The sequence below is a fragment of the Watersipora subatra genome, chromosome 3 (genome assembly GCF_963576615.1).
Source record: "Watersipora subatra chromosome 3, tzWatSuba1.1, whole genome shotgun sequence".
Taxonomy (NCBI): domain Eukaryota; kingdom Metazoa; phylum Bryozoa; class Gymnolaemata; order Cheilostomatida; family Watersiporidae; genus Watersipora; species Watersipora subatra.
The window spans coordinates 5038812-5066353 of NC_088710.1; the positions used below are offsets into that span (position 1 = coordinate 5038812).

At 35.2% G+C, this 27542-nt stretch overlaps 1 protein-coding gene across 1 annotated transcript; it reads right to left on the reverse strand.

Moving 5' to 3' along the window:
* On the reverse strand, positions 1–27079 carry LOC137389711 (uncharacterized). The gene is made up of 7 exons (XM_068075790.1): positions 27065–27079; positions 18324–19072; positions 17190–17385; positions 13734–13919; positions 8710–9006; positions 2170–2261; positions 1–629 (listed from the first exon to the last, which is right to left on the reverse strand). Coding segments are annotated over exons 1-7 (1536 nt in total). The 3' UTR covers positions 1–628.
* Between the last annotated feature and the right edge of the window lie 463 nt (positions 27080–27542).

The following is a 27542-nucleotide window of genomic DNA, read 5'->3' on the forward strand; positions in this document are numbered from 1 at the left end:
TAGTTTATACATGCTTCTATGGAATAGAGACAAGACTTGCGCATAAGTGTAATTCAAACACCAACCAACTATACAAGAACATAAAACTTCATATTATACAGAGAAAAAACTAACATAAACAAAGTATAAAAAATAAAAAAAGCTATGGCTATAACCTTTAGCCAGAGGCTAAATAAAACATACAAGCATAAAGAAGAGAAATGATCTAAGACTGGGGTACATACAAGTGCTGGGAAAATTGTGATTTGTACAGAGTTTATGACAGAGGCAACTGACACGTATGAACACTCAAAACACCTCTGACATTGGAAATAGATAACAGAAATGTTGTTGGGTAGCAGGTAGATACAGGTGATCCGCACCAACTAAAAAAAGCATTTCCGTGATCTAGTCAAATTGCTGATGTATGTTTGGAACTACTAATAAAACAGCGTATTTAAAGCTCTAGCTCCATATTAGATAACTGCTGAGTAAAAGCATACACCACTGAGAATGGTTTAATACAGTGAAACATGTTGCAAAAGAATGAATATTTAAACTGTGATGGTGGCACCAGTCCTGAAGCATGCATTTTGCTGAGGCGAATGTCCTGCCAGTTTGCGCTGTAATATAGTCTTCAAGGGTCACCTCTGAAAACCAAAGTTTGAAGCAATGGTGTTTAATTTAGAGCTAAGGTTACAATTTATTATAAATACCAAATAATGTAAACCTATGCATTGCCCCTGATACTTTACTGCATAACTTATTTTACTCTCAATAAAATCATTAATGATAGCACAATGCTAAAACAATGATTCCCTTTTACGAATGATTAAAAAAACATGAAACAACTTCTTAAAATCCATTAAGGACGAAAGTCTTAATTAATATTTTATTTATGCCAAATAGATCACTATAAGCGAAGAGATCAAGTACAAATCTTGCTATAAGACATCATTGCATGACCATTTTTACCAACATATTCTGCCTCAAAAGAGAAGGAACTTTTTGATTAATAACAATCTTCCACCATTGACATAGTGACATGCTGGTTATATTAGTTTATAGGCAAAGCATTAAGGCCGGTTCACACATGTTGCCGTTTGTCAGCATTTCCCTGTCGGCTTTCATCGTCAATTATGTGAACCATGAATTGATGCCATGGACGAAGCATCACAGACATGTCGGAAATGTTTGAAGCTGTCAAACTTTCCCGATATTTTGCCTAGGATCGTCGACCGCCTTTTAAATGTGAACCATTTTGGCGATGGTAATTCGTGGTCGCTGATGGAGTGATTTATTCATGTCCGTTTATGATAGTCGCTACGGGACTAGTTTTTAATTCTAGCACGTGAAAACAAAGATGTTTCTTCGTGAAAATTTAAAAAGATAAATGAGGACACTATGTCACAGAGTATTTCCTGATGCAAACGCGGATGGGTATGTGATAGTGTGAACATGGTTATCATCGATGATCACCGAAATATTGTGGCATCAACGGCGATATAGTGTGAACCGGACCTTTAGTTTGACAGCCTGTATCACTTCACCTAAGATTTTAACAAAGATTAAAAACAACCTGGAGAATGTTCATAAGTAGTACCAAGCCATGTACACGCTGGTAACAGACACAGAAAGGTAACTTAGCCACACAATTGTAAACACAACAAACCAAATAGTAGGATACAAGATTAACCATGCACACATAAGCGTAAGCAACCATTTATTTTTAAAGGGCCCAGTGTGGACAATCAACTTACATGTAGCATACACAACCACCACAAACACGAGTACCGGTGAACCCCAGGGCTAGTTAGTAACTGTATGTGAGCAAACAATGCCTGGAAGATGAAGTATGATGCTGGCTTATCTTACTGCAAGCAGAGGCTATGCATATAGTTTTTATAGAATCTTGTCACACAAAAAAAGGCTCTGTGATCTGGTTTGGGCATGTTTGAGTTCAATGGCAAGGGAACCTAAAGAACTGGAAACATGCCCAGCTGCAGAAAGCAATTTAGGTTTGGAAGTCACCACCAGTAGCTTTTTTGGGACTTGAAACCCAACCTGTTGTTTCCAGTTGAGGCATTCTAGACCATAAAGACACAGCTGCTCATGTTAGTAAGTAGGAACATAATGATGAGTTACAATTATGAAAGTTTAGTTGACTCTATTAGGCAGAGACGCACTTACCATTCATTAGTGTCTATTCTGTTCGGATCAGAGGAGCAGTGAGAGTTTGAGAACAATCCATTTTCCTCCCCACGAAAGATCCCAGGCTGTACCTGGTTAAAAGTAAGGCATGGAGAAAAGCTCAAGGTGATATTAACAGGCACACTCCAATTTGGGATACCTTCAGCACACAAACTTTACAACTTAAAACAGAAAACCTGAGTACGTATTTGACTTTAGACATGAGGTGATTGCCAGCATACAAGGTTTAAAGTTTGTTGAAAAAATGCAGTGTCAGAAGTGAAAAAGAAAGAGCTGATGAAAGTTAAAAATCACACATACTAAAAAAATACGAAAATTTGTAGCAAAGATGGTTTGAACTTCTGGTCTAAATCAGTGTTAGCTGCATTGCATATCTCCATCACTACCTCACGACCAGAGCCTGCTGTGGCCTTATGCTCTAGAGTGGTGACCTCCCAACAACAGGTTGGAGTTCAACTTCTATACAAACCACTGGAGGTGACAGGAATGACATCTGACCCTAAATTGCTCTCTGCAAGTGGCAATGTCTCCTCTAATCAAGGTTCTCTCCCCACATAATTCAGACATGCACAGCCTAGATCACAAAGTTATTGTTTGTGAAATCTAAGTCTATACCTCTAAGTCTATACATCTAAGTCTATATATCCATTCACAAGTTTCAGAATTAAAATAACAATTAAAACCTTTTTTTATTGGCCATCACTTTATTAAGTCTTTTTTATATACACAATTTCGTGCTTGAAATTTGGTATTTTGTAATAAATAGTGCTTTGATGCATCCGTTTTAATGCCATGTTTGACGGCCTGTAATATTTATCTAGGAGCTAATATGTGTTTGATAGGCTAAGGTACGAATTAAACAAACTACAGTGCATTCTCATGGCAACATCTGCTTCATCATATGACAGTTTTGACATGTGAAGCAGATATTGGAGTAAATTAACCTTTTATGAGGAGGTTTGAATAGTATCAAATCTACTTTAAATGCTGTTTATTTTAATGCCTTGATCAACATGTTATCATAGCGAGGGTTTTTGTGAATTCGTATTTTGTTTATAATTTGATCCGATGCTCTACCATTTTCAGAGTGAAGGTCTAATTTTAATGCTATTGTGAACAAAACTACTGCTTTGATGTCTTCATCATGAGGCACAAATGTACGCAGCAATCCCTCACTTATTGATGACTAACTCTGACTATGAAAAATAACAAATCGAAGATAAGTGTCAGCGCTTCATAATGTACATACATTACATCATGTAGTATACATGCTGTGAGCTTAGACAGGCTAGACAGGTGTGCTTGTTTTGTTACCAATGGTAAGGAACAGACTGCGGGTACATCTTGCAACTGAAACGATTTTTAATTTCTCATATATAACATTCGCTCAAGGGTTGTTGATAAATGACAAGCAAGTCCAGAATCGTTTGTTTCGCGGATCTATAATGGTGATCGTAATTAGGAGACTAATAATTTTTTCTCATGCTGTTTTTCATTTGTGGCACAAAAACATATTCCTTATTATTTCAGACCATACATACTATACCCTACAGGATGAAAATATTCGTTGGTTATAAAAATTTGCGATTTCTCGAACAGTCAATTCCGCGAATTATTAAATTCCGTGAATAATTAGTTCTATTTTTAATCACAAGGGAGAATAACTACTGCATCAAATTAAAAACTAGCTTCTAGGCTAGTTTTTAATATAAATACTAAACATAGTTGAGTTCCAAAACATTTTTAAAATCATTGCCTGGGCTTTGAGCTAACACCATTGCCAATGCATCACATTTTTTTACAAAATTATTCAAGGTAGTCACAAGATATGTAGAATGGCGTCATCGCAAAAATAGCCGCTAGGCATAAGTACTAAACGTAGCCGAGTTCCAAAACTTCTTCAAAATCGTCGCTGGGCTTCGAGTTTTATTGCCATTGCATCAAACTTTACAAAATTATTCAAAGTTTTCACAAGTTATTCAGCATGGCTTCGTCATCGCAAAAAATCTCTCCTAGTCTTTTTCCATTGAAATCAGCTCTATCAATCTCTAATACCAAAGTTGAGGACGATCATGATTTTGATCTGGACATTATGGTATGTATTTGATTTGCAGTGCAGATACGTTTTTTCATAATTAACTGCATTAGTTAATTCTTTTGTTTAAAAACTGATCGCTTTCATTAAATACTTCAGCTATTGTTTTTGTACTTCCTTAACACTTATTAATATTTTTTCTTTTTTGTGTTCACTGCAGATTGAGAATGAAACAACCTACTCCGATTACGAAAACTAGAGACAAGTAGTAATATCCATCAAGGCAGGAATATTGGCAGAGAAGCAACCAGTCAACCTAGACCTCTTCATCGACAACAACTCCTTGATATCGCTGCAGCAAACGCGATTAAATTATATATTTTATTTCATGTATAGATATATTATAATTTATTACAAACTTGAGTGTACAAATAAAATATTTCAAATACAAATAAAATTTTACAAACGATGAATGGAGTAAATATACAGTAATACTTCAACTTACGAGTGCTCCAACGTACGAGAAACTTGAGATACGAGCCAGCTTTCAAACAAGTTTTAGCACTAACATACGAGCCATGTTTGAGATACGAGCACTTGAGTCAGTTGCCAAGTATGCCGGAGGTGTTTTATGAGAACAGCATCACTCTGTATTTTTCAACTGCTCAGGTTATACTGTTGTACCGTGTTTTTGCACACGATTTTCTGTGCAGAATTATGTGAATTAAACGTACTGTGCGTAGACCAAACGTTTGCCAGTAAAATGAAAGATAATACAAAGAAAAAGCAAATGATAACAATTGATATTAAACGGAAAAATATGCGAAATGTGTATGCGTGATTGAGCTAGCTCGGCAATATGACAGAAATACATTCATAATTATCAAACAGAAGGATTATATTCAGGGCATTTAGTTCGCAAAAGGACTAACCATAGTTTCTAAACGGTGCAGCGATCTTCACGACCGCTGATGGCATTGGACAAACAATTGGCCGGTGACAGCGTAACTGAAACGATGCTATGTAAAAAGGCCGGCGCTATCTATCCAAACTGTTTAATAGACATTCGGACAAGCTGGCTAGTGGTCGTGCATTAACCATTTGTGACGACACCTGTGTTCGTCCTAATCGCAACATGTTGCAAGGGCGACAAAGGTAAACGTCTTAAGATAGGTTTATCCTAAAACGGCCGGCTAGTCGTGAAAGCGAAAAAAAGAAAAAATTTCTCGCTAACCAGCGAGAAACTTCAAACTATGAACGCCGAAGAAATTTTAATTACGTTTAGTTAAAAATGAAAGTTTGCTTTTAGGTTTGCTTCTGAGTTTGTCTTTTAAAACTTTGATAAAATCCAAATTTATCAAAGTCAAATGTTGTAACGAAGGATAACTTACATCTCCCTCCCTGGAAAATGTGAGTGTTAACTGCTATTGTATGTATTTAATTTTACATTTTAATTACTCACATTTCCTTGCATTATTTTTTATTTGTTGCTTTTTGAAAGCATGTAGAACGTAAGGACAATAACCAACATGTTCTTTCTGTTACAATATCTTGTTTTGAGTGTTTTATTTGCTTTTTTTAAAGTATGGAAACCAATCAATATATGAGGAGTTCATTTCCAAAACCAGTTATTTCCGATTTTAGCATTTTTCACAAACAAGAAAAGTTTGTATACTCAATATTGTTCAATATAATTGGCATAGTTTTTAGCTAATTCTCAAGACAAATGACAAAGCAAGCTTATACTTTCTTTTTGTTCAACAATTTTGTCAAGAAGCATGGTAAACAGCCAACAGATTTCTGCATTTTTTTTCAAAAGCAGTTATTTCCAGAAATAACTGCTTTTGGCATGAAAGAATCAGCAACTAGTGATTTAAACAATAAGTCTTAGATAATAGTCTGACTTTAACCACAGCTTTAGGTGAACTAATAATTAATGTGGACTAGTTACAAGCAGTGAACCAACATGTTATATACAATAATATCTCAAAAATAAAAACATACCGTATATCGTTTTACTGTAAAATGCATCTTATTTAGAAAGAGATTCTCTACAAGATATGTATAAAATTAATTAGTAAATCTCACACTCGCAACTTTTTTTGCGTTCAACAAACGGGGTGTGTTTCTTATATCTATGAAAATAACGATCTGGTTTTGCTGTTTTGAAAAATAATTAAAAATGAAATTGTTAAATCAAAAATTTTTTATTGGTTGCACGTGATTGGCAGTAAGGCTGTTTAAGACATCATTTGATTAGTCTAGCCAATGTTTGGGTCTTGTAATGAAAAGAAAAGTGACACCCTATTGATAAGGCAATCCATCAACTTATGTTCTGTACTTATTTTACTGTGCAAGCCGATACATTGGCTTGCGAAAGAGTTAGTAGCAAAAATAGTAGTAAATTACTACTACTAGCACTAGTTAACTTTCGTACTAAACACAAACAAACATGCATTGTGTTTAATGTGATTGTTTCATTTTTCTTTGCCTTCTGCAATTTAGTTAAATTTGGTTTCAAGCCAATTTAACAGTAAAAGGTTTAAATTAATTACCTTCTACACTCTATTTGTTCTTTTTACTTTTACCAGGTCGCGTTATTTGCACAGGTTCTTCCAAAAAGTCATTTAATGTTGCTACAGTAGAATTACTTGTTGAAGATGCATCCATCATAAAAGCACAGGAAGTGGAGAGATAGCTTACAAAACTAAGTCAACGAATCAAAACGCTGACCTAGTTTTACAACAACCAATTGAAAAGCAAGCACAAAAATAACTGCTTTTGGAATGAAACCCAATAGGAAATAACTGGTTCTGGAACAAAACAAAGATTTTAGTGGGTGCAATGTATGAGAAATAACTGGTTTAGGAACAAAAAATTCATTGAACAATGTACTCATATTATTAGAGTATAATTTAAAATTAAAAAATCAAAAAGTGCCAAAAATTGAAATAACTGGTTTTGGAAATGAACTCCTCATATATTTAATTGTTCTATATATAAATAAATTGCACCAACATGCGAGTAAATTGACATACGAGCTCAGTCTCGGAACGCATTAAGCTCGTAAGTTGAAGTATGACTGTAAACAGTTTAGTCTATATGGCGGTTATCTAGAGCAATAAAATTAAACTGATACTCATTATAAATGAATACTAGCGTGTAATGGTGCTCTCTGACTAGTTATTTTGGTAATAGCAGCTCTATATCGCTGTCACTGTCCTGGGTAGATGTTAAAGGCGATTCTCTCGCTACTACATGGCTGGTAAGGAAGTTATCATCAGAACTCTCCTCGTGGCTTACTATTGCAAAGTTCTGCCGGTTGATCAAAGATTTGTGCTCGTAAAGGCGTTTTGTTCCTTTTTTTAAAACAGATATATTCTCCTCGTAAGTAGCTGCGGTCACTTCTACCTCAATTTCCAGACCTCCCTGAATGATTGGTGATCTTCTAAGAATGACATATACCACCCTTGCAGTCATTGTACTTGCGTGTATAATGAAAAATCTCTCTCTCTCTCACACTAAAACAAATAATGAAGCGGTAGGGATGGAAAAAATAAATATTGCGTTTTACCGAAGAACCAAAGTAAAATTCAACTAATTTAATAAATGGTTTTGAAAAAACTCATTAGGCCTACTTACCACAAATTGTTGGTTCATCAAAGGCCTCCAAATCTATAAATATTCGTAAAAACCTCTGAACGCAGTAAAAATTTATAGCTTAGCACGATCGACCCGTAGTTGTAAGCTAAATAGAAAACGAAACACGCAATGCGCGCATGCGTAGGGTTAACTCTATTGGTAGACGTAATAGAGTTAACACTTGATAGAGAGTGACAGTTTTCAGCTGCGAATAAATTAATCCGCGAACATGCATGAAATGACAATTTTCGCGAAATATAACTCCGCGAATAAGTTCATCCTGTAGGGTATATATTTGAGAAACAAGTCTTGTAGACACTGTCTTCCACCAAAAGTATTCTAAAGAGATCTAATCTGGTTAATGCGTGCATCCATTTTATCCTATCCTGTGATTGTCAATGAAGGCTGGCCAATTACACATTAAGATTCTACTAGTACTCTGAAAGCTCCTAACTTACTTTTATATGGTTCAATGTAAATAAATGTTCCAAGACCATGTTAAATTTGGTCAAAATTCTATCGATGAATATCAACATGGTTTTTATTGGATTTTTGTCATAATGTGCAAATATGCTGTTACACCACAACCTGGTTAGATGGGCCAATATCTATCAATACTTAATAATATTCATGTGTAGAAAGAAAATTCTTAGCTATGTTGATTTGGTCCCCTCTTCCATATTGTGCACAATATCATTTGAGCTGTTGAAAAACTTGCAATATGAGGCCGCAGAAATGATGCGACGAAATATCAAGGATACCTAAATGACACGGCTTCATCTAGCAATTGCAAGCAATTGGAGAGAAGATAATTATAGGCATTTTTGGCACAGTGATAATACCTGGGTGGCTGGACATCTTACAAAGGTGTCATTCTCCTTGGAAGTACCAAGGTACACTGGACTTCCAAATAAGGTGGATGAGCTGGTGTTGGCTGTCAAAGGCAGGCTGGCAGGTCTGGCAGGTGTCATAGATAGGTTACTGTCCCTGACTGGCCCTAGGAGAGAGCCTAAATGCTTCTGAAGCATGGAGGGTAGGCTAGCAGAAAATGGTGATATGGGCATGGCATAGCCTGGAGAAAACAAGCTTGTTATCGCATCAGTAGAAGTGACTGTACTCTGTGTAAATACTCCTGGGCTCTATGAAAAGGGAAAAAATTTATATAGTAGACCCAAGAGTTACGGCATCCTGTCTTACAGTTTTTTCGCCTTACGATGTGGAACACAAAGTTTTCCCGCCCCTCGTCACGACATTCTCCTCGCTCTACGACATCAACCACATGTCCCTCGAAATTCAAATTTGGTAGTCGGTGTGTTGGATAGGTCGGAGACACAAATATACTGATATACTATTCGTCGAAACCTCTTCCACAATACCCAAGAGATATGATACTCTCTCTCTGGGGGTCCTACCACACAAAGTTGTCGTCAGAATAGTCACTTTCAAAATCCCCGTCGTCACCTTTTTCAAGTTGGTAACCAAAACAACCTCTTTCTTCACATTCGTTATTTTAATACAAATATCTATTCTGGTGGCAATTGGTTGCATTTAAAACCTGAAACTTGCTCAGCTTGAACTTCTGCTAATCAAAAGCATGGCTGAACCAGCGACCTTTACAAACTTATTAGTGATGTTTGGGAGCATTGCTGATAACTCCGCGAAGAGTGACTGCCGTCTTAGATTTTTAGGGCTACATTTATTGTACTGAAAATAGACCGAGATTGTCTTTATCAATCACTGTTGGTCACAGACTTGGAAACGGATTTGCTGTCTGTGTCGTGGCATTTCATTGCTGTGCACTTTAATTACCCGGCAGTCTATAAATGCTGAGCCAGACGCTTCAAACCAAAACTAGTGAAGTTTCGTTTGATCGTGTTGATTTATGGACAAATAATAAGTTAGTAAAGGTACGGCCACATTTTTCATTGGTTCTGACCGAAATCACGAAAAGAACGAAACACACAGAATTATTCTGTGCTGCTAGAATCGTGCTAGCGAGCATGATTCAATTAGTATAGTACAAGACACGTATAATGACACACAATAAAAGTATAATGCAATTCAACATAGTACACACGATGCAACTGCTTAGATTGCGCTATTGTATGTATTCATCGTTTGGACACTATGGCTACAAATAATTTATTTTTTAATAATGTTTTCTTTTAGTAGCAAAAGGTTTGTGGTAGAAAATATCACGGCAATTTATCATTGTAAATACGATGCAACCGACTTGATTGCGCTAAAGATCTTTAGCGCAATCAAGTCGGTTGCATCGTATTTACTATGATAAGTTGCCGTGATATTTTTCTCGCGTGTCGCAGTATGTTCTCGGACTAACATAAATTTTAAAATTTGCTAGATTCGTGTTCGCTCACCAACAATAGCGCAACTTGAACAGTTACATTGTGTGTACTATGTTGAATTGCCTTTGTACTTTTATTGTGTGTCGCAATACGTGTCTTGGACTATTCTAATTTTCTCGCTAATAATTTGTTTAGTCTGTTAAAAGCATTTCGTCGACGAATTCGGCGGGCATGCACAGCTCAAATAATTCTGTGAATTTCGACCAAATAATTATGTTTTGAGTGATTTCAACCAGAACTCAGAACCAACGAAAAATTCGTTACCGGTAGCCGTAACTTTAGTAATCCTACTTACACAATCATTATCACCTACACTGATAAATGATCATCTCATCTATCACTTTTCAAATGTTCCTGTCGTCGGGTCGTCAGGATCGTCACAAAACATGGGAGGACCCCCTCTCTCGATTCAAAATTCTTCGTGTTTTGTAGATGCTTGATATTGTGTGAGTGAGACGGAAATTGGTGAAAAGTGAGTGAAAGTGAAAATTTATTGTGCATTCTAGCGTTTAATATAATATTTACTATAAACTTTAATACATTATACATATACAACTATATAACTACATATATAGCTTTAATTCATTAGCCATGGGTCCTAGGATTTGTAATAGAGATGCCCCGATTCTAATTTCACCAGCCGATTTAGATACCGGTCCGATATACCGATTCTTATTGAAAAATAATCCAATTCAGATCTTTTGTGTTGCATCGATAATTGTTTATTTTATTATGCAAATATAAATATAATGCAAAGAAAATATAAATATTGATGTATTTATTTGTTTGTATTTATGGAAAAAAGATATACAGTACATGTATATATATTCATATATATACATTCTCATATATATATACAGTACATGTATATATATTCACATACTGACATACCGTGCATCTAGTAACAAAACAGTCCATGTTTCTTGTAATCTGTTATTAATATTAGTAATTACTGTTAGTGGTACAACTTTATCTGTGATAATGAAGTTTCTCTTCTACTGCTGAACGAACTGCTGCGCCTGTACAAGTTTAGAGCAAATAAATGTTTTTCTTAATTATCGTTAGTGATTCAATTATCTCAGCGAGACGTCTTTATCTTCCATCACTATCGATGCAGCCAGTCGTACTGAAGAAGGACTCACTTGCCACAGATGATGGAGGACAGGCTAAATACCGATAAGCCACTGAGGTTATTTTATGCGATACATTATACGGTATGATCAGGATCAAGAGAGATAAATAACTTTATGCATCGACTGCTCAAATTACTTTTGTAATGCTAGTACATAGAAATATTACACTGTATTCTTGTTTCCCATCATTGTTCTCTTGTTCGTGATTGGCTGCAACAAATCATATCACTGTAATTGGGAAACACCGCACTTGGCAATGACGTCCTGACTAAAGCCAAAAGATTCCTCAGCTGTGTTGATGTTTATCAAGCTATATACATGAAATAGATTGTGTGACAGGCCTGGAATTCATTAGGTAAGAGTAAGGAACTTGCAGCTGATGATCTTTGTATTAGTGTAGCAGGCTAAAATACGGTTTTCTGCTATATAGTTGATCTGTAAAAAGTATCTGAAGTTTCCGATTTTTTAAGAAAAAATCGGCCGATACCGATTCAGATACTTAACACCCACATCGGCATCGATTCCGATATTAAAATTGGGGCAACTCTAATTTATAACGATGTTAAAGAAAGATGTAAAAATCATAACCACAATCATAAGCAGATCATAACCACTAAATACACTACAGTTACTGTAGGTAACTATAGTTACTAAGGTTAATATACTATTCTGTTACTACTTTTTGATAGGTACAGTTTGTATATAATATTTTGATGTTTTTTCCCAGGGGGTGTTTTGCATTAGATATTCACTATAGGTTTCTATACCACTCTATTCAACATTTTCGCCTTACATTGCTAACACCGGAACAACTTAATGTCGTATGGCAGGGGTGCACTATAAAAAAAACTATATAGAATTAGCCGAATACCCGGCGTTGCACGGACATTAAAAACAGCTTATTAACAGTTGGAGGTAATGTAGTTGCCTGCCACTTGCCATTAGCCTGGCACATTGCCAAAGACTAATTTGAGTACGCTACTATCTGTATTGCTAAACTTACCAATATGAGCCATGAGAGCAAGCTTTAGTCACATTACGTAACGCAGAATGCTATGCCTATTTTTACAGACATAATAGCTCATATCACCTCAGAATTCAATGCATCGCGCCTAGCTTAATTGGTGAAATATTTGCCTGGCGAACGGGAGGTTCCGAAAACTCTTTCCTAAATTTTAATAGCTACAGCTGGACAAACTGATACACATACGAACTTGGAGATTTATATATATATATATACATATATATATATATATTGTAAAGTTTGCAAAAGCACGAAATCTACAAAAATAAACCAGTTCTTAGGATGTATACGTACAGCACTTATTATCGCTTGCCATAAAAAATGACTGTAGAACAACTTGATTGACCTGTTTACAAAGACAATAAAACAGCTGCCTTTTCTCACGAGTCGCCAAACATTTAATGAGTTTTCCAGGCCTTTACACTTGCCATGGTGGTCGTTCAATAAACATTTTTTACTCATTTCACCTATAAACTGTCATCAGACATTATTTCGAAAGAACTACACAAAAGACTGTCTGACACCTGGCTCGATCAAGTCAGTTGCGTGTGTGCCATTGACAAAGAAACATTATTTTAACGATATTACGGACAAGAAACTTATATGTATATTCTGGAGTATGGCAGAGGTATGTTTTGTGTTTACTTGTCTTTTATCTAATATTTCTGGTTATAACATTTGATATCAAGTAATTTACGTAACATTTTCTGCTTCAGACAGCAATTTTGCTTTAAAGATTGTGAATCAATTTGTTTTTTAAAACCTTTCAGGTTTCACGGTCGGTTGGAAATAAAGTCACAGTCAACAAAGATCTAACCACCGTTGTACTTTGGGAAGTACTCTAAATACAAATATACACACACGCATGATAAATAACTTCTAAAGTTCAAAGAACTTTATATATATATACATATATATATATATAGATGGTAGTATCATAAAATATAAATTTACAGATTTCAATTAGTCGACATATCTTTGTGAAGACAGAGTTCTTTTGAATTTCAACTATTTTCACAAGGAATGTTAATGCAGGTAGCCGTAAAGAGAAAAATAAATTGAATTTTAAAACTTTAATTTAATAATTCACTGCTTCTATTCTATCTATTGCTGTTTAATTTCTATGTAAATGAGTTCGTTTCTCATATATGAACACAATTTTAAAAGCAAGAACCATGAGAATAATAAGTAGGGATATTTGATGAAGATGTTTGTTTGAAACAGGAACTCCTGATGTAGTACTGGCTAGTAGTACTGGTTAGTAGCACTGAAGGTAGAACCATTGGCAGCAGAGATTCTTATGATGTCATGAATCAACCTTCAGTTCAAGTTTGATAACCTACCAGCATGTCACTAGAAGAGGCTGTCGCTTGTCGCTTTATGCGCATGGGTGGTATCACAAGCGGGGAAGGAACTCGTTTTTTTGATTTATCTTTTTCTTGCGAGGCAGCTACGCTTTGGCTGAGATACTTCATAAGCAGACTATTTGGCAGCGGTTGGGCATCAGCCTGCTTTCCAACATCAGACACCTGCAATCCCATGACACTGGAAAATGCATGAGTCAGTCTTCATGGTTGACAGCTGTTTCTTTGCACAATTGTTCTTTGGTAAGACAGAGTAGATAGGAATGTTGGTAGTTGGCTACACGATAATATACTTTGGTGTTAATGTGATGTAAGGGGTGCAACACATGCAGCATAGTGAAGTATCACATCGCTCATGAAGAGTGGTATGTACATGGAACACTATATTACTTTAAACTGATGTTATAGCAGTACTGTATATTTATGGGCAATATATAAACCTAGTGAATATTCATAAATGTGAATCTTACCCAAAACTATTAAATTTAAAAAGTTGGTAGTTTAGGAACTGGTCAAAAAGGCAACGATACGGATAACTATGTTTCATATCTGGATAAGCGCAAACTAATTAAAAAAAATGTCATGTTACTCTTCAAAGCATCTAGCCACATGCAATAAAAATTAGTATTTTATTAATTTGTATGTGATTTTTTGAAAAATGAGTGTCTAGGAAACTTCCTAGGCTCACCAGATGATAAACAACATGGTGTCAGAGTCAACATGGTTTTAAATCGCTTGTGGGTTACTTAGAAGATATAATGCTTGATAGGTAGAAATAGAAGTTGTGTTTAACTCGTTTAACTTTAAAAAGTGTTTAAACCAATCAAAACAAGAGCTGTTGAACTCAACTTCTCATTGCTTGGCACTAGCAACCTGGGCTCTAAGAAATAGAGCCATAATGTATGTTGTAAGGCAAAGTAACGTAAGAACAAATTAGCTTTGGTTTATTGTGGTAAACTAACAGAGTGTACATCAGACTCGAATCAACTAAGTGATCTATAAGAACGTTCAATGTTTTGACCTACTGGGAAAGCAATACACATACATAATATAACAAATATATTATATAAGACAGAAATAAATATTTACATGAACCTCTCTGAAAAAGGAGGTTTTATGGCCAGATTAGTTAAGGACAGGAGGATTTATAGTAATACAGAGGACAGACAGAGTTATGGAGATAATCTAACATAAACTCAGTGAACTCCAAACTAACTTACTATGTTCATTTATGTTTTTTCCGATTTGTACATTCTAGGTAAATTATTCCTCCACTCAATATCTACATCTCAGTATCTACATTTTCGCCTCAGTATTTAAATTTGGACCTCAGTATCTACATTTGTACCTCAGTATCTACATTTTCGCCTCAGTATCTAAATTTGGACCTCGGTATCTACATTTGCACCTCAGTATCTACATTTGCACCTCAGTATCTACATTTGCACCTCAGTATCTACATTTGCACCTCAGTATCTACATTTGCACCTCAGTATCTACATTTGTACCTCAGGATCTACATTTGCACCTCAGTATCTACATTTGTACCTCAGTATCTACATTTTCGCCTCAGTATCTAAATTTGGACCTCAGTATCCACATTTGCACCTCAGTATCTACATTTGCACCTCAGTATCTACATTTGTACCTCAGGATCTACATTTGTACCTCAGTATCTACATTTGCGCCTCAGTATCTACATTTGCGCCTCAATATCTACATTTGCGCCTCAGTATCTACATTTGCGCTTTAGTATCTACATTTGCGCCACAGTATCTACATTTGCACCTCAGTATCTACATTTGCACTCCCTCCAGACTTTCTTATGTCACTTTTAAAAAAACTTCAAGTATTGTTAGTTGGAAACTACTTCAGATCTACAGTGAACTATTGTTCAAGTTTTATATTGTATACTAAAAAATATTCAAATATTCAGTCAGGCAAATTTAACTTTAATTTTTATTTAAAAAGCTTTAATATTACACAAACAATTGTGGAATATCTTATAAATGAAATATGAAAATATTTTTTGTTACAAAATATAATCAGAATTACCCATGTATACACTGAGTGCCAGACGGCTAAGCAAGGGACCCAAATACAAGGTAAAGAATAGAGAAAGCATAATATTATTATGCTTTGTTATTTATCCTGAGGTGTTGACTGATGTTCTAAAAAAAGAATCAAGGAGATTGACCAACCAGAAGCTGAGATATAGCCAGCCAAACACAGGTCTACCAAAAAACATAAGTGTTTTGGTAATCATCAATATATGACGTATGAAATCGACTTGTGTGCCATTGGTCAATTAAGCCAACTAATGCGCTCTTCTATAACAATCACGGCGTTTTAATTGGTTTAATCCCTGGAAGTATAGAACAATCAAATTGGGCCAAACAATCATTGCTCTGAGAATTCCGAACCAGTCCCTCTGACGTGTAGATTAGTTTTAGAATAAAATAATTACACGCATCTATTATTTCGCAACATTCTGCTATCACTTTCTACAAATTATATTAGTTACATCATTTATTCTATACGCAGTTATATTATTATTTTGTATAATATGCATTATGATTATTATATTAATCATAAAAAATAATCATAGATAAGATAATAGATCAATAGAAAAATCAAATCAAAAGTTATCGTTTTCTTTTCTTACAGCAAGAGCAGCACGGTCAAGTTATTCTTTTTAAGATTATGGCTGTAGTGAACTTACAGTCTGTTAATAGTGACGATAATCATAAAAAATCAACTGAATGCTGTAGTAGATACACAGTAGAAAAATGATGAATGAACAAAAATTCACATTCTCATTTCTTATTCTAAACAAACTGCAATCGCGGATGTCGCATATAGACTATGCACGCGCCGTTCGTTGAACAGAGGATCTTCGGAGCATATCCGTGGAGATCGAGTTAAAATTTGAAGCACAATTGTCAAAATCTGCTTTTCTGTTTTGAAAAATCATGGCGAGGGGTTGTGGGCAAATGCCTTTACCACACAATGTTTGCTGGATTTTCCTGAGAAACCAGAGCTAGTCTCTAAATTATTTACTATCGCGAGAAGCGTTTCACATCTCGTAGCCAAAACAATCATTATGCGTAACGGCGGTAAGGGTGCGCAACTCCGGTACATGAACATTAAGCCGATTTCATACGTCACAGTTTTCGGGATTTTCGAAAGGTTTTCCTCTGATTCTTTATTAGGTAGACCTGTGTTTGGCTGGCTATATCTCAGCTTCTAGTGGGTCAATCTCCTTGATTCTTTTTTTAGAACATCAGTCAACACCTCAAGATAACTAATAAAGCATAATAATATTATGCTTTCTCTATTCTTTAAGAGCCAACTCTAACAAGAAAAGCGTATTGTTCCATATTGTGAGTTGTAAATTCTGTCATACCTAAATGAGAAAAATTATGGCTGACTCACCGATGTGTTGTCGATCTCTGTTGAGGCAGACTTTGCCTTCATAGCTTTATCAGAAATGACAGCAAGGAAGGGGTCGTAATCTTTGTGTGAGACAGGAGTGGTGCACGGTTGGGTTGTGTCTAGCGTGCTGGCGAGTGCTGGTAACATACTGTTGAAGTTGTTTTCTGTTATCTTAGAATTCTTTCTGGTGATCGGGCTGAACATTAATAAAGAAAAATTCAAATGGTTTCGAGGAGTTATCTTCTCTACCTATAAACTGAGACATGACTTAGATAATATGTAGTTTTTACATCTAAAACATGTTAATGTTCTACAAACAGCAGCTAGAAAAACGGTAGCATATAATACTATGATGAAGCAGTTTGTAATGGCCTACAATATGTTACTATGTAAAGAATAACCATAGTCTTATAAATTGCTAACAAATAAACCCAAATAAAAATGATTAAGTGTGACCGCATACATGAAATAACCAAAATACCAGGCACATTTTTGTTAGCAAAACAGAGACAATGACCATTAAAGGAGTGACTTAAGAATTTTAACAGCTTTTTGCACTATATGCTACTTCACACTTGGATTTATGCGACAACAAATTACAGATTTGTCTCTTTTGGTCTGTCCTTGGTAGGATGGTCTGTTGAAATGCTACCAATTTCGCATTCTAATTGCCGCCTACGCAGTATTTAGTACAAGCATACTCAGCAGAAAATTGGAAAAATTTTAAATTATGTGAAATGTGAAATTATACAACTGATAAGATTTGTTTCAAGACAAATCTTATAAAATACTTTCATTGAAAAACAATTGGGTACTTATGCATTGCCCAAGGTATACAGTTTTCTATTTAGTTGAGTACATGCTCAGCCAAAGAACTATCACAACAAGACCACGTTTGTTATTGGCCCGTATTACTGCTCGTGTTGTGCTGAACCATTATAAACTGTTTTATAAAGAAATCGCTAGTGATTAGAACAAATCCGTCTGCCTGTAGCATAAACTCTATACTAAAATGTGTCGACTGTCGCTACGGCACATCCATTATGTAGGCTAAAACAGAGTTAAAGTGTTATATTGAGATATCAAACTAGTGTACAGAATAGTCAATGAGGAGCGGTTATATCTCAAGCTTACCTCAGGTCCATTGGTTCATCGTCAGCGAAAAGGGTAGAAAGACTCTCAATAGAAACAGCGGAGAGTAGGTCAAATTGAGATTCCACGTAATCAGCTGAGCTGGCAGCGAGGGTGCCCTTTGTCCCAAATCCATCAGAGGACACTTTTATGTTATCAACTGAGCAAGCTTTTCTCAGCAGCAGTGGTTTAGGGTGCTTTGAAAGCGACGGTGAACTGGGAAAACGGGTAAAACGACCAAATGATGCGTAGCCAGGGGTCAGAGGTGGAGGAGATAAGTGACTTCTACGAATTTGTCTGCTAGATGATGGTTTTTCAGGCTTATGTAATAGTTTAGGCTTCACTGGAAACAAAATCTGCACATCTTCTGGGAGATCAGCAAACGGCCGGCAAACAGGTTGTTGACCATCAGCAGAAACTTGACTCGGCTGGAGGACGACATCTGGGAATACAAACTTTTGCGGCGGTCGCTGATGGCGTTTGGAAGAGCCTCTTGTTGATGATCGCCTAACATGAGATCCAATGATGGAACTTAATTGAGAGCAGGCAATTTTTGGAGTTTCTGAAGAAATGGATGGTGGAGGTGTTGGAATATTTTGAGGAGTAGGGTCTTCAAAAACAGGGTCTTCAACCGGCGGTATTCGAGCAAGAAGGTGAGGAGGAAGGAGATCTTTGGCCTCTGGCAGACCAGCTATAATGTTGTCAGCAAGATCTGGGTTTTCCTCCAAAAGTATCTTTAAGTATTTGATAACCTGAAGAATGGTTTTTTAAATAAATTTCAAAGACATTTCCTTCCTGGTGTTTCAATAATAGGCTGCCCTGCCATGCTTTGTTAACAAGCGCAGTGCTTCTACGCGTCAATGATTGGTAAGCCAAAGCTTTCCACAATATGTCAAACCATGCAAAATCGCAAGTTTCAAGTTCTGCAAGATTTTCCTTGCGCTTTACTCGTTGGAGTACATGCCCACAGAAGGATTACTTTACACGCAGTAATATTCAAAGATTTTAATTGCTACAAGCAATAGCCACCTCGTTTTTAAAACCCCATACCACAATTGCTACTTCAGCCAATTAAGTCAGTTTTATGAAATGAAATGTTAATTTAAAACTGAAAACAGAACAAACAACACAACACAACTTTTAAACTGCTAAAGGCAAATAACCTCAAACTGTGAATCACCATCGCAGTAAATCTACTTAAAATGATAAGTTTGCAATTGGTTGGCAATAGTGAAAAATGCTCTGACAATTACTTAGCAAGGAAACTTAATGGGTCTTCTTTGGCTGCAAGGATAAGCAACCGTGAATGCTTTATAAAAGGAATCGCAACTCCTTGATAGGATATGCACAAAGTTTTTGGTTTCAAAAAAACCAATTGTCTACATATATATGCGAAGGTATGAATTATTGCATGAGCATTATTTCTCAGCTAACTGCTGAGACCATCATCAGACGATATGGCAACAGGTAATTAATCTATTGGCTCAAACTCAGTTAAAGGTTATATCAATCAAATATAGATGGGTGAAGAGGATTTAGAGATTTAAACTTTGTGTTCAATATAAACAGCCGAAACATGGAGCACCCTCAGTAAAAATTTAAAGAATTATCAAGTGTACATAATACTTTTCTACTGGAGCCGTTTATATAAACCACTCGCAAGAGTGAAATACGTATTTCCATCATACGGTATGTGTGCGATTCGACTTTCATGATGGTGAAATATAAGATTTAGAAATATGTTCGAAAACCAAAGCACAAGTTTTAATTAGTTTGAAGCAGCAGTTTAGTATTCAGTAAAATATGGTTGAGATACTTGGTGTGAACACAACTTTCTGCAACCAATTTGTCATTGCAGATGTTGTCTAACCTTCGTTGCTATTGTTAGAATACTTCCCAGCTAAAAATATTAAGCCACGAATGCAATAATGTTCTGAGTTTTGAGTGAATATTCTTGTGTTTAGACATAAATCAGACTCCAATTTTTGACCATGTCTTCATGAAATCAGGTAAATAAATATTTACTTTTTCATTCTGTATCTGAACCGTAATTTGTTTTGCTCATAGGCTAAACATTTTTACAGTAGATACGGTTTTAGTGCAGTACACAGTATATAGTGCAATGTACTTAAACCTTATTAATGTGATTTTTTCTGTGTATATAAAGACCTACCTGTATATATAGACATATAGGTTAAAACGGACCATTCGCCACATATATTACTCCAGTTTAACGAGGGTCGACAGACAGTACTATGAATCTCCTTACCACCTAACGGAGCCACAGACCAAGTGGAATCACATTTTTCTTAGCTTAGGCAACAACTATCGCATCCAACATGCATTTGAATTAAGATAGCTCTGTACGAACCCGCTTTTTTGATAAACCAGTCCTTGATGAGAAAGGATTGTAGTCACGGAGGAGTTCTATAACAGCCCGCGCTATCACTCGCTGATCACTATAACAGCTGTGCAGCAATAGCAGGGCTGGCTGACTTATGGGGTACTTTCTCTCCTCAGCTTCTAAAAAAATACATATCTCAAAATTTTTGATTGAGTCACACAAGACACTGCAATTATGAATGCTTTAGTATCAAACATTTATGTACTACGAAGAAACCACCGCAGTCATCTAATAAATGATCAGTAAATAATGGACAGTGATTAGTAATCGCTAACATCGTGAGTGACTTCTCTGGTGGAAGAGAGACTGAGTGCCCCAAGCAAGACATGTAACCTTATGAGCACTATGACAGACTGGGTCATCTAATTTCTTCTATGAGTCAGGCACATATCCACTACACACAAACAATTTTCAAGATTAGTCACGCCAAGTTTCAAAATAATCTATCAGAGAGTTTAGATATCTTTCTATCTGAGATTGTGTTGCTGTTTAAGGTGATTTGACTGCCAGGCTGTTTCTAGAAGAAAAGCGGTCAAAACTTGATAGCAGGTAAAACACTAAAAAAAGACATGCCCAGACTTCTCCAAAATGACGTCAAAAGTCATGCTTCCTATTTAAACAGTCTCTTCTTTAGCCAATCATCAGCGTTGGATATTCATATGTTTACACATCACTGAGAGAAAAACAATGAAACAAATTCTAACGAAAACATCTTTAAATCAGTTGAAACATTTATAGCAATGTATCTGAGGCTATATTTAAAGTTTTATTCCAGCAATCATGAGAAAGTACATAACAAAATATAGGTCAGCACTGCAACTTGAATGCAATGGCCAATGTCATAACGAAAGGGACTATCAGGAAGTGCGAACATTGACACCATTTTTTGGGAAATATTTTTTTTCAGAGCGTTTTAACTGATCAGAAGAAAAGTGTCCATAAAATGGTACTAATGATTAGGTTACATCATTTACAATTAATTCTTTCGTGGTTGCTGTTCGTATCAAAGTCCGTTTTCTATCTCCACAGCTTTACAGATTTTTCTTTAAAACTTTAAAAATAACTCAATAGAAATAATTGATAACTGCACCAGGCTAATAGTAGTTCCTTGTTTAACGAGGTCTTGATACTTCGACATATGTAAAAATGGTTTATCGATCACGATGTAATCTGTACGACTATTGTAAGACTAAAACTTGTCGTTAGCAAGTTAGCGTCCCCGCAAGCCACGTTATTTGGCTAAAAGTTTATCAGCATTTGTGAGAAGATTATTTTCAATGGCTGGGCACTAACATCTACTAGTTCAACAGGACAGAAGATGAATTGGGGTCAGAAAACACTGGTAGGTATTGAACAGCCAGAAGATCATAAATGGCTTCAGACGAAAGCAACAATCAGAACGCAACTGGCCGAGCAAATCATGCAATTATTTTTGCTTCAAAATGATAATTTTTGTTTCTGCATGTATTATAAGTATGGTTTGTTAATGTCGCTTGTTCTTGAATATATATTTGTAGCATTTGATAGATTACATATAACTTACAAATTAACATATATTCTATATAACTTACAAATTTGCAGACTTATAGCCTATTACTTGATAGCATCATTGACGGTTTTTAAACTTGGCGTTTGATGGATTGACAACTCGTAACTCATCTTCTATTGCACGTGAAAAGTCAGTTTTGGCTGCAAACTGTAGCAAAAATATCAATGAGTGCAATGAGATTTTTTGCAACATTATTAAATATAGTTATAAAATAAAAATATGTCTTCAAATTAAAATAATGAAATAAAAAATTGAAAGTTTCAACAAATAGCCATGCATGCTATAAGATCATCATAGGTTAATTACAAGCAATATATATCAACAGGTAGAGATATTTTTTAGTTTCCTAATGTATAGGCCTACTTATTTAAAGATCTACAAGTTAGAGGTGAGTTGTAGCAGATTTCTCACACCTAAAAGGGCTAATGTCGTACTACCCAAAAGCGAGCACAAAATATAGGCTACATTCAATTCAACCGTAAAAGGGTTCAATTTATCTTCCCACAATTCTGAAAAGCTATTAAAAAATACAACACCACCCTCTATCAAAGTCTATTTGAACGCCACCTCTAATAAAACGTTACTATAGGGGAAGGGTTGAAAAATAGATCACCTTGGCATTAAAATAGAGGGTTTACTGAATGTCGATGTTAATTGTGATAGATAATTGTGCTCTTTTTAAAAACAAAAACAAGACACAGGCGCCTGTCTACATAATCGAATTGTATCTAGTGAATTTTTAGGCTTGTCTATTGAAAATTCTCCCTTATGAAATCCTGTAATGCATTGATAAGTTCATAAACAGGCCATTGGAAGGCATTGCTGCTTATGAAATGGGTAGAAAATTACTTACTATTTATTTAATTTTATTTACTAATTATTAATTATATATATTACTAATTATTTGCTTTCAAAATAAGATTTGGTTTTGTGTCAATGATGTAGACTAACAAAGGACTGGTCAAGTCTGTACAGGCATTACCTGGTAATTATGCCGTTATATACTAACTGAGCATACTTGTGAACATTCGTGAGTGGATAAGTTGATTGTATCAAGCCGAGATCCATTGGGCAGAATATTGAATGCCTGGCGTTGCCCGGGTAGTATGTCTTTGCACAGAAATTTTATTTATATGTAACATATAACAACAGTTACCATTGTAACTTCAAACGTCATATCATGTGAAAAGTGTTTTGTGCCATTTAAATAAATTAAGAAAAAAAAAAATAAAACAACTGTAAAGGTTTTCAAACTTTGTCACACAGTAGTAACTTTCAACTTCATATTATGAGAAAAATGTTTTGACAGGCCAAATAAATTAAGAAACAACATAAAATAACTATAAAAATGTTTAAATGTAAAATAATTAGCAAGAAATAGCTAAATTAAGTCTGTTTTGCTACAATTACAATAAAAGATGATTTGGTAATGATTAATGCGAACTGAGAATACAAAATGAAAATCTTGAATATGTTGAATTAATAATAACAATTCGTGTATAGAAGTGTTTGTATAAAAAAGGTTACTGTACCAGCAGACGCTATCCATCAAAACTCTCGATTCTGGTACAAATGTAAAAATGAGATATCAGACTGACTTTGTTTGGTATTTTGTCTGACCGAACAACGAGAGAACGTAGAGGCTATTCCTACTCGAGATAATACAATTGTTCGAGTGAAAAATATTTCCTTCTACCGATTTAGCAATCAAATCTTATGAAAAACCGGAAATAGAAATGTAATCCACATTTGAAACTGAAACAGCGTATTTAAAAATTACAATTTAAAAAAATAAGTATTAGTAGCAAAAAATTAGTTTTGAAACAATTTCAAAAAATAACAAATGTAAACGGTAATATTAGTTAATAATCAAAAGTGCATATTTGGCGTGCACTTTTGCACTATACGCTTGTGCGAATTGTATAGTCTATATGATAAGTGCCCCACATTTATAAGGTCTGTATAGCTCAGTGGTTAAACGCGCAAATTGGAAGATTGCGATTGTAATCACTGCGAGCTTTTAATCCAAGATTTTAATAGCTATTGCTGGATATACATACCAACTTTGACAAGTAGAGAGCTTACTTTACCCAATAATAATTATTCTCAAGTGCCAATCATGTCTCGGTAAAAGAAAGTGTAGGGATAACACCAAATGCACAGAGCTATGGAAGACTAAGCACATACATGCATGTATCACGTAATCCATTTGGTGATAGGTATTTGTCATTATTTTTATGCGTTCTTTGCTAGGCTAAGCGCAAGGAGTGCGGAAGGACCGTTACACCTAAATTCATCACGCAAATCCAAATATGTAGACCAAACTTATAGCTGTAACTTGTACACTTGTTACACAGAGTTGTTTACAAATTCATTTCTAGGATCTGCACAACAGGAAACTGCTAGACTTATAAAGGTCATCCATTTACTCTGAATGATCTCTTAGAGTGATTAAAAACTTGGTGTCAACCTGTTCTCTGATTCAGCAGCAGAGACTCCTAGTCAACTACAGTATCTCATGCAAAAGGAATGCTACATGTATAATCACGATATTATTGCTCTATGTTTACTTGTATATCAGTTGAAGATAAACGGAGTAGGATGTAGTTTATATACCAGTGATTAAAGTTAAAATGCTGAACACATGTTTAGTGGTCTCTGATTGCTGCTATACCAACATCATAATGAATCATGCTCTAACTCGTCTACTCTCTTTTAAAAAACCAAAACAATGTTATTCTACCTAATTTTGGAAATTATCCCGGAAAGTAATTCAGGTTGCAAAAATGATCATTATATAATCGCGAGGTCAAGTGCATGGCAGGCTCTTCTTTGATAAATGAAAAGAACCTGCAAAACTGCCTCCTCTCCATTAGTGTCAGAGAAATAAAGTTAATGGTTGGCGGTAGGTGTTTGAAAGGATAGCATAAATACATTATTGTCAATTGCTGAACAAAATGTTCGAAAGTTCTTTATTGGTTATCTTAAAGATGAAATTGCAAACAATTTGAATAGGTTTTATCAGAAGGTATTAGTATTTTTCTATCATTTGCGATTGTTTTTGATATTTTAGGTGATCTGCCGGATGTTTCCAAATTAAAATCGAAAAAAATTGTTCGTGGTTAAAATGCTCAGATCAAATGAGAGTGTGATTATGATGTCTATAGTTGAAAAAAGGCTGATGAAATAGAGACAGGTAACGCTGCGACTTCAACACAATAGCTGATATCAATAATAAGAGAGACAGGCAGCTGAGCAACTAGAGAAGTCATTTTGGTATGTACAGTCAAACATGGATAACTCGAACTTCAAGGGACCGAGCAAAAGTGTTCGAAATATCAGAGCGTTCAAGTTATCAGAGCACTGTCACAAGTCCATATATTTACTTATTTATTAGTAGATACATGTACATATACAAACTATAATATAAATCAAAAGCACAAATGGCTTGTTTCAAATTAAATGCTTCTAATGTAAAGTTTAAAACGTTTTCATGAAAAAGTATAGAGATTTTTCTATCACTTGAGATTGGTTTGTTGTTTGAGGTGATGTTATTGCCAGGACGTTTTTCAGATTGACATTGGCAAAACTTGATCGTTGTTGAAATGCTCAAAAGAAAAGACATTTTTTTCTTTTGGGGTTTTACCCACGATCAATTTTGCCGTTTTTTCTTGAAGTTTATGCAAAGATTACTTCACTTTACCTGGGATTCGTTAAGAGCAACACTCCGAGGCAGTTCAATTAGAAGTTTTACGAGGTTTTACGGTACATTCTATATCACTCACGCTTTTTTAATAGATACTTATTGAATGTACACACGTATTCTGTGTTTAGGTCAAACGATGAATAGTTTTTTGTAGCTCAGACAGCGTATACGTTTAATTACAACATTTTTTAAGACATTTTAAACATTCAACATTCCGACGTTGATTCAACACGGAATCAACATCGGAAAACTATTCATCACGGGCTAGCCGGGTCACGCACTCAAGGATTTTCGCCACGCACATACAAAACAACATGCGATTTTTGTTTTGTATGTGCGTGGCGAAAATCCTTGCGCGCGTGACCCGGCTAGCCTGTGCTATTCATCGTATCGCAGCATAAATCAATATTCACCAAACTTTTAGAAAAGTCGTTGACAAAAATATTTTGCCGATGGTGGTAATAACGACGCTTATGAATTACGAAAAGATGAAGTTTACCTCTATGGCTTTGAATAAAGTGATTTTCTAAAGCGATAACAACCGTTTCGGTAGCCGTTGGGCAAAAAACAGTTCGAATTAACAGTGTTGAGTTCGAGTTATCTATAGCAATTTATCATTACGTGGGAACGGACCAAAGAAAATGTTCGAATTAACCATGTGTTCGAGCTATCCGTGGACGAGTTATCCACGTTTGACTGTATTTTCCTTCTGTGTGTTTTAACCACAGTCAAGTTTTGTTGATTTTAATTTTGAAACATCCTGGCAGTCAGATCACCTTAGACATCAAAAACAGTTCCAAGTGATAGAAAAATACTAATACTTTTTGATAAAGTCTACTAACATTTTTTGCAAGTTCCTCATACTTGACTTCATAGTTCCTTATACACGAGTAATGTCAAGGACATGTTGCTGCTGAGTCGAATAGAATATGAAAAGACAACTCCATTATTATACATGCAATATACATATCCCGGAATAATAACGGTGCTTCACCATATGAATGTTAAAGTTACTTCGCAGAATTACCAATATCAGTGAATATAAGGAATATATTAACAGCTTACGACGGCATGCTCAATCATACCACGGCAGCCGCCATTGCTGCGTTGTCCTGCCACCAGCTGATTTTAATTTTAAAAAGTAATGTATTTCGTAAACCATTAAGTGAAGTTTTATAAGTGTAAATTCCGAATTAAAAGCTTTCAATTTTGAAATTTGTTTTTTATTACAGATTAGCAAAATTCGATTCACAGTTGATCTAATTATCCTAGACTGCCTGGACACCTAGCTTTGACCGGCTAATAAAAAAGTCTTTGGATAGAAAACTTATTTTTATTTAACATATACAACATTTACCATTCTAACTTTTAAACTTCATATTATGAGAACGCATTTTTATGCATTTCAAATGAACTAAAAGAAAAAATACCACAACTGTAAAAGATTTCAAATTTTTTCAAAAAATTGTGACTTTTATATTTCATATCATGAAAAAAGTTTTTTTTTGAATAAATGAGGAGGGGAATAAAACTGTGAAGGTTTTTAAACGTAAATATGAAATC

Coding starts and splice junctions, on each gene's coding strand:
- LOC137389711 (XM_068075790.1), bottom strand. Junction 13,920..17,189: donor CAGAGATCGACAACACATCG/GTGAGTCAGCCA, acceptor ATGGGATTGCAG/GTGTCTGATGTTGGAAAGCA. Junction 9,007..13,733: donor CCTCTTCTAGTGACATGCTG/GTAGGTTATCAA, acceptor CCCTTTTCATAG/AGCCCAGGAGTATTTACACA.